The sequence below is a fragment of the Phocoena phocoena genome, chromosome 15 (genome assembly GCF_963924675.1).
Source record: "Phocoena phocoena chromosome 15, mPhoPho1.1, whole genome shotgun sequence".
NCBI lineage: Eukaryota > Metazoa > Chordata > Mammalia > Artiodactyla > Phocoenidae > Phocoena > Phocoena phocoena.
The window spans coordinates 87,340,927-87,349,181 of record NC_089233.1 but is presented as its reverse complement, the minus strand read 5'-3'; the positions used below and the strand labels follow the sequence as shown (position 1 = coordinate 87,349,181).

The following is an 8,255-nucleotide window of genomic DNA, read 5'->3' as shown; positions in this document are numbered from 1 at the left end:
TGTTTTGCTTTGTTTTAAACATAGCCACCTTTCTCTCAGTCAGAAGAGGGCTGCCCTCCCATCCTCAGCTGGGGACGCTGCGAACTCCTCAATGCCGGCATCCTTAGGGAAGGGCCGGGCCGGGCTGGGGGCATGAGCCCAGGGCGGGTTGGGGTGCCTCCGGGACCGGTGCCCCGGTCTGCCTTTCACAGTGGGGCCCGGCTGAGCCCCTCAGTGGGGCTCCCCACTGTGTACCTTTCCCCCACTTTCTAACGCCTTTTATAAACAGACTTACTTTCTTATCAAATGCATTTGGAAACCAGACCTTTGCTACCAAGCGTCTCTGGGTTTTGTATGGGGCCACCTCTCAGCCCGCCGCCTGCGCCCCGGGCCACCTTTGCGCCACACTCAGGACCTGCTCACTTCCGCTCCGGACCGTCCTGGCTGACTTTTAACGGGGCCCTCAGTGCCACAAGGGCATTTTCTTCCTCAAAACAATACCCTGGAAAACCGAGGGTCCCACCTCCCGCCCCCGAGCCCCATGTGTTCACTATTCTCGTGTGCGGTTAACTCGAGAGCTGGATTTCAGAGATGCAGGCGGACACATCGCCTCCAGAGGCGTGGAGGGAAAGACGCGTAACGAAAGTTTCTTTTTTAACGTGATCTTTTTTTTTTCCCAAATCAATGTTTAAACTAATAAATATTTTTTTATGAAGCGGAAAAGCGTGTAGATCACATCTCACATTTTGTACCTTTCCGTCTGTGTGCGTCTGTGTTTGGTGTCTGCAACGCCGATGTGGGACGCGGTCCATCGGGCGGCAAGGTCTTTGGGGGTGGGGGAGGGGCGGGGGAACCAAGATTTTGTATCAAGCTCTGGATCCTGACCGGGTTGTATGCTTGAACTCTGGGTTTGGGAACAGTCACAACACTGCCAGGACTGGATAGGGACCTCAACTGAAAGAACACAGCTACTGCTTCCAACTTTGCACATCTTCCTTTTTAAAAAAGTGAACTCTGAAAAAATGCAAAAACTGGAACTTTTTGCAATATTATATGAAAGATAATCTTATTTTCGCTCATTCTGTGACATGTGCAACTCTTAAGAAAGCCATACTTAATGGTGTTTTTATTTTTTAGATCCTATATTGTGTTTTGTATGTGGCCCTTTTTAGAACTACTTGTAGTGAGGGCGCTGTGTGTGTGCTTTTCTTAAATATTTATTTTTTCAACATGCTTTCAACCTGTCAACACAAACAAAACAGAAAAAGGGCAGTGTTTGAAGATTGTTGATTTTTTTCTGGGGATAATCTATATTATATCGACTTTATATGAATTATTATAAACCTGTGTTTGTATTGGAGATGTGTTTCATATTTGGGGGAGTCTTTTGTAACTGGTCAGTGGGACATCACGGCCATCGCCTGCTTCCCCGGAGCCGTCAACGGCCAACAGCACCTCCTCCCTAGTGGTCTTGAGATTTCTTGTCTGCCGGGCGCACTCCGGGCCCGCCTGTGGGTCTCCTTTCTGTGACGGGATTAGTTAGACTTTCTTGCAAAGCGATCACTTTCAATAAACTGGGAAATTGCTGCTTGAGCAGATGCCTCGTGTGTGTTTCAGACAGCATCTCCTCCTCCGGCCTCACCCTGGGCAGAGGGGGCCAGAGAGTAACCGCCCCCCGCCCCCAGCCCTCTGTGGCCTGGTTGCTGGCCTCCTGTCTGCCCACCGCCATCCCTGCCCATGGCGGGGTCCTGGCTCCGTGTCCCTCCCCCCAGGAGGCAGACACAGCTTTTGGAAAAATCCCGAATCTTTAATGTTACTCCTCGCCTGGTTCAGCCCAGACGTGAGACACCTGAGCTTGGCAAACACGGTACAAATGTCCACCCGGGCCCTCAAACAGTCAGATTAAGTGCGGGCAGGGGCGCCCCCTCCCCGACACCCCTCAAAGTGCATCGAGGACGGCCCCGTGTGGCCCCAAAGCGGGGCCCGTCACACCCCTGACAAGTCCAGGGCCGACAGGTGGGGGGCGGCCACCCCTGGGGACCCCAGGCCAAGGGGACAGCTGTGAGGTTTGGCTTTAGTGCAAAAGGCCAAGAGGCTGGTTTCTTCAGAGGCACTTTGAGTGGTGGGGACCGCCCCCCACCGGTTAAAAAGAAGACCCTGCAGCTAGGAGAGGCCCCGGCGGGCGGGCGGGGCTCAGTCCAGGAAGCGTTGGCAGGCCTTCTTCCAGCGGCAGGCCGTGCACCACAGGTCCCGGTGGTCCATGCCATACACTTTCCGGCACTTCTTGGCGTCACCTCGGGGCTTCCTGGGGGGACACATGGGGGGCATGGGGTGCTGTCGGGCCGGGAGCCTCCTGCCCGGTGCCTTCCCCAGCCCCTTTACACACACACGCACCTCGGGTTGGCACCGGGCTTGGCGGGCAGGGCTGGCGCGCAGGCCCTGACCGGGATGGGCTGTGGCTCCGGGTGGACGGGTGCCAGGCAGCCCTGAGAGGAGACACCGCTGTGGCCTCGCGCCCCTCCAGAGCCACCCGAGGCCTCACCCACCTGGCAAGCGGGGCCACTGGGGCACACCTGGGGGGCGGGCAGGGAGCTCAGCACCGGGGGCGGGGGCAGGGCGGGCGGGCGCAGCAGGCTGGGCAGGGCCGGGGGCTCCAGCAGCTCCAGGCGGGGCAAGGCGGGCGGCGCAGAGGCCGTGGGGGACCCCGGGGTCAGGCCAGACAGCCCATCGGTCAGCGAGTCCACACCGACATCCAGCTCCGTGTAGTAGAAGTCCTCCTCGCCGTCGCTCTGCTCTGGCTCTGCCTGCCGCCTGCTGGGGGGCGGGGGGTGGGGTGCGAGCTGACGCAGAGGCCTGCCTGGCGCCCCCCGCCCCTCCCCCACCCCCGGCCCCGCCGCACCCCAGGTGCACCAGACGGATGTGTCTCTGCATCCCTGAAGCCGAGCTCAGCACCTTCCCGCAGCGCTTCCACAGACACTGGAACAGCCCCTGCAGCGAGCTCTGGGTGACAGGGGGCGGTCAGCCTCGGCGCCCCCCACGTCCATCCCGCTCCGAGGGATGCCCTGGCTCACCTTCCTCTTCCTCAGGGCAGGCTCCCCGAACAGGAAGTGGGCTGCCTCAGGGGGCAGCGGGGGCGACGGGGTAGATGGAGAGGACTGGTCACTGGTCGGGCCCCAGCCCCCATCCCCGCTGCTGCCCGGTGGCCGCACCGGGGCCTCCCGCCAAGGCTCCAAGCTGGGCTCTGCGGACACACACCGGCGCCAGCATCAGGACTTTTGGGGGCCACGGCTGTGCTGCAGACGCTGCTGGCTACGAGTCCCTGAGTGCAAAACCTCCGCCTGTTCACCTGTCCACAGGTGAGCCTGGAGGGCAAAGAACCTCTTGGAGGAGGTAGTGGCCGGGAGGAGCTGACCACGGCAGCCGGGGGACAAGCCTCTCCAGCACAGAGAAGGAAGACCAGAAGCGTACGGGGTGGGGAGCTGCCTGGCCAGCCAGGTGGAGATGGACAGGTCACGGAGGCCTGCAGGCCTGGGGCACTGCAGCTTGGGCCGCAGGGAGGGGCCTGGGGCACTGCAGCTTGGGCCGCAGGGAGGGGCCCTGGGGGTCCTGACGTCGCTTCAGGCCTCGGGAGATGGATGCACTTAGAAGATGGTATTCCAGGCGAGCGGCTCTGCTTGCCCCACAGCAGCTTGTAGGGTCCTGAGCCCTGCCGGCACCCCCCACCCCAAGCCGGGCCTCTAAGTCTCACCTGTGCTGAAGGCTACAGCCGGGGCCCCCAGCAGGAGGGGGCTGGTGGACAGGCTTGTGAGGGCTGCAGCAGCCATGACCTCGTCCAGCCGGGCTTTTCCTGGGGGGGCTCTGGAGGAGATGGGGATGGGGGAGGTGGAGGGGTGGGTAGGGCCCAAGAAGTACTCCAGGCCCGTCCCCGTCCCGGCACACGTGCAGGCCTGGGCACGTGTGTGCACCCAGCTCCCTCACTCCAGGAGCCGGGCAGGAGGCCCAGCTCCACCTCCAGCTTGGGTTGCCGAGCTCCAAATCCCCAGGAACCACCGGGAACAAGCCTGGGCTGGGGTCTTTCCAAAGCCCGACTTCTCTGCAGCCTGGGCTTTGTTCCACCGTGGCTCCTTCAGACCCTGCTGCTGGACAGGGGTCTGAGGCCCCGCCGGTGGGGCCAGGCCAGGCCAGCCCTCCCCCCAATCACACATTAACCAGGGTTGTGCAACAGCAGCTGCGGGCCTAGCGCCAGACCTGGGAGGGCGGGAGCAGCCAGCAGCCAGCAGCCAGCAGCCAGCAGCAGCCAGCGGAGCCTGGGCTCCAAGCACAAGCGGGTCCCTGGGCCCCAGCGGGCAAGGCCAGGGCCCGCCCCCGCCTGCGCAGCCAGCCCGGGGTGTCAGGCACCTGGGAGGGTTTCTCTTTCTGCAGACAGAGCTGGCGAGACAGCCATCAGGGGCCCCGGGATGCCTGGGCAGTCGATTCCACGCGGGCCTCACAGCCTCCTGGGCACAGAGGCTGACAGGCGCCCCCTCCCAGTTCTGCGCTCTGGCTCTCAGGGTTTGGGGAGGAACAAGGCATACTGATACATCGGTCATTTCTGCTTAACTCCTCCAGGGCTGGAGAGCCGAAAGGCAAGGACAGAAACCCAGTTCAGGATGCTGACCTGCCCTCCACCGAGGCGCCCCTCGCAGGGGTGGGGTCTGGAAGGCTCCAGCCCGCGCCCCATCCACCACCCCTGCACACACAGGCGCACGGGTGCACACGCCCCCTCGGCCTGGCACGCGAACCCCGGCTCACCTATGCCCTGGCACCGGGATGTGCGCCGACGGCGTCGGTGGCCCCGCCGCCCCCGCCCCCGGGGCCCCGAGGTCCGCGGCCCGCGGCTCCGGCTCCTGCGGCAGCGCGAACTCCACGGCAGGGCCCTGCGGACGCGGCCGGCTCAGCGCGGGCAGCGGCCGAGTCCCCACCCCCACCGCCACCCCGACACGACGGTGCCCGCCCCCAAACCGGCTGCGGCCGGTGCGGCCCCGCCCCCGGCCCCGCCCCCGGCCGCCGCGGCGGGAAGCGCTCCGGGCGCCGGCCCAGCCCCGCCGGACCCACGGACACGCGCGGCGACGCGCCGCCCCCGCCCGCCCCGCCCCGGGGCCCGAAGTTCGTGCAGCTCGACGCCATCTTCGCAGCGGGAACTTTGTCGGCGCCCCCAGCCCGGTACCTGCGGCGGCGCGGGCACCGACACGGGCGCGGCCGCGGGGTCCCGGCCGGCGGCGCGGAGTGGGGGGCGCCCGCAGCCCGGGCCGGGCGCCGGGGGGCGCTCGGCCTCCATGGCCGGCCGGGTACCGAGGCTGCAGCGGCGAGGGCGGACGCTCCGGACGCGGCCCCGGGCCGGGCCGGGCCGGGCTGGGCCGGGCTGGCCGGGCCACCGACCCCCGCCCTGGATCGGCCGCCGCCCGCGCCGCGCCGCCCGGAGGCTGCCGGCCGGCCCCGCCCCCTCCTCGCGGCCCGAGGCCCCGCCCGCCCCGCGCCCATTGGACCGCCCCGCGCCCATTGGACCGCCCCCCCCGCCCATTGGACCGCCCCCCCCCCCGCGCCCATTGGACCGCCCCGCGGCCACACCCCGCCCCTGGCCGGCTGCTCCCGCGCTGGCCGCTCCCGCGCCGCTCCGGGGGCGGGGGGGCCCGGCTTCTGCCGCCCGCCCGCCCGACGGCCCCCGCCCCGGCGCCCCCGTCGCCGGGGCGGGCCGGCTTCCTCGAGGGATGCCCCTGCGCGAGCTGCCGGGCCCGGGAGGAGGCCGCGTCTCCTTGGCGGCCTTCCCGGGAGCAGGTTATTCTTTAACGCACGACTGCCCACCTCCCGCGCCCCTTATGTAACTCCAGGGGCTGGGTGGCAGAGCCTTCCCTGTCGTTCAGGGTTCAGGTCCCACCTTGGGGTAGCCACCCTGTGGGCCGGCTCACCGCTCGGAGGAGCCCCTCGGCCTGAGGACTGCCCGCCAGGGCTTGCCTCCCTCCCCACTCGGTCTTCTGAGCCCGACCAGCCGGCGGCCCCAGGTGTGACAGGGCGCAGGTACCCAGCACCCCCAGCGGGAGGAGGCCCATTCCCAAGGAGAGGTTTTCACTCCTTCCGGACACCACCCCGCCAAGCCTCCCAGGCTTTCAAGAAGAGCAGGCTGAGGTATAGCAGTGTTCATGCTCCCTGAGCTGGGGCTTTATTGAGACCCTGCCCTAGAGAGGACATGGCAGCCAGGACCCTAGGGACCCCACAGGCTGACAGCACTGCTATCCGGAATTCGTGCTGTTAGCCGCGTGTGGGGGAGGGGACTCTGTGGGAAGTGAGGGGTCGCACCCCACTCTGGAGGAAGGATCATCTGTACTTGGGTGTTCAGGGCAGAGGGGATGAAGACCCCTCCCCAGGCTTAGACAGGAAGCAGGGGGTCTCCATGCCCTGCACATGTCCTCTCCTGGTAGGAGTTGGAGCTGGGGGGTTCCAGGTGCCCAGGGGCCTCCATCTCCTGGATGCTCTCATACACGTTTTCCAGGAGGCTCTTGTCCACGCCCAGGCCCCTGAGAGGGAGGACCTCATAGGCCAGGCCCCTCCCCAGAGCCAAACTCGCTTCCCCACCCTTGGGGTCTTGCTGGTCTGTGGAAGGTCCTGGGTCCCTCCTTTTAGGCCTGCTGACCCTGGAATACAGGATGTCCACCTGGAGAGAGGAAGCCAGTCCAGGGAGGGCTCAGCACCATCCACTCAGCCGAGGACCTGCCCAGTCCCACCCACCCTACCTCACACCCTTCACTTCACCTGAGCAGCTGGGGTTGCCTCAGCTTTCCCCTGCTCCAGGCCTTGGGGGCCCCGATCTGTTCCCTTGAGCTTCTGGACACACGCATACTCAGCCACCACGGGTCTGGCCTCGGGACCGGGCAGCTGTGCCCCTGCCCACACCCCAGAGGTGACTGCCAGCCCGGTCCTGGGGATGGCAGCCAGCCCCACGTTGGAATAGGTGGCCTCAGGGCCGGTGGAGGGCGTGGCCAGGGGCAGCTCCTGGTGTGGGAAGGCTGCCGGGGGCCTGGACGTCGTGCCTCTGGACGCCTCCAGCCACCGTGGGCGCAGATCCATGCTGGCAGGCCGTGGGGCTGAGGGTGGGGGCAGGGCAGAGATTACTTAGGGGTCCGGGGAGGCCTGCCCGCTGCCAGGCCCCAGCCCTTCCACCAGCTCACGTCTGCTGCAGAGCCAGCTGCAGTGCAGCTCGTGCAGTCTGCTGTCCGACTTGCCGAGGGAGCAGTGGTAGGGTCGTCTCAGCAGTGACTGGGGGCAAGGAAGGCTGGCCGGTCCCCCGCTGGCCCCAGGGACACCCTGGCACTCACCGCTTCTGCTGGCATTACACTGTCCTGCGGCCCAGACAGCTGCCTCTGTGCCCGCTTCCTGGGTGCAAGAGGGTCATCAGAGCGGGGAGGCAGAGGTGCGGGTCAGGGGCGTCGGCCTCCGGTCCAAGGCCCGTAGCGACGTGTGTGTGTGGGGGGAGGGGGGGCAGGAGGGCCGAGGGTACCTGTGGCCTCATCCTGTGAGGCCGTGGATGGGCCTGGGGGCAGAAGACAGGGGGCTGGGGGACTGGGCACCAACCTGACAGCCCCACTTCTGCACCTTGTGCTGCCGGAAGGTCCCCCACCCCGTGCTCTGACTCAGCACACAGGAAACCCCAGGGCTCAGCAGCCCCTCTCTCCTACGGAGGCCGAGGGGACACAGCCTCAGCGCCTACCCTCCCACCTCTGCCCAGGGGCTGCTGGTGAGGGGTGAGGCACGCTCTGCCTGGCCCCTATGAGGACCTGAGTTGGCAAAGATGACTCAAGTGACGGCCAAGCACGGCCAGTTGAGGAGGGGCAGGGCAGCTGGGACCTGGCTGAGGCCCCACTGTAGTCACTGAGGCCAAACCTGAGAGCCAGGGAGGCCCCCAGGTCACACCCCAGGCTAGCAAACCACAGGCCACAGACTCACCTACAGCCATGTCCTGCCCAGGCATGACTCCTGTCCAGGTGATGCCCCCTAGCTGTCCACTACAGAGACTGACCCCCCCGAGAGGCTGGAAAGCTGGGGGTCAGCAGGCAGGAAGGGCTGCTGTGGACACTGACCACCCCACCCCTGGCTCTCCATCCCTCCCCTCCAACTGCCCCTGCCATCGGACGTCCGCTTCCTGGAGTCCTGGCACAGGTGCCGGAGGTGAGGGGCCAGCAGCGTGGAACTGTCTCCGAAAGTGGGGGCCAGTCTGCTCAGACCCAGGGAGTGGGCTTTCCTCA

At 66.0% G+C, this 8,255-nt stretch overlaps 2 protein-coding genes across 2 annotated transcripts; both read right to left on the bottom strand.

Moving 5' to 3' along the window:
• Positions 1-2,172: 2,172 nt before the first annotated feature.
• On the bottom strand, positions 2,173-4,877 carry SLC2A4RG (SLC2A4 regulator). The gene is made up of 7 exons (XM_065892812.1): positions 4,771-4,877; positions 3,728-3,837; positions 3,051-3,220; positions 2,879-2,979; positions 2,549-2,790; positions 2,374-2,488; positions 2,173-2,284 (listed from the first exon to the last, which is right to left on the bottom strand). The coding sequence occupies exons 2-7, from the start codon at positions 3,801-3,803 to the stop codon at positions 2,173-2,175; spliced, it is 816 nt and encodes a 271-aa protein (XP_065748884.1). The 5' UTR covers positions 3,804-3,837; positions 4,771-4,877.
• Positions 4,878-6,382: 1,505 nt separating this feature from the next.
• Positions 6,383-7,981, bottom strand: LIME1 (Lck interacting transmembrane adaptor 1). The gene is made up of 7 exons (XM_065893333.1): positions 7,957-7,981; positions 7,511-7,543; positions 7,329-7,417; positions 7,182-7,269; positions 6,919-7,097; positions 6,766-6,873; positions 6,383-6,667 (listed from the first exon to the last, which is right to left on the bottom strand). The coding sequence occupies exons 1-7, from the start codon at positions 7,979-7,981 to the stop codon at positions 6,383-6,385; spliced, it is 807 nt and encodes a 268-aa protein (XP_065749405.1).
• Between the last annotated feature and the right edge of the window lie 274 nt (positions 7,982-8,255).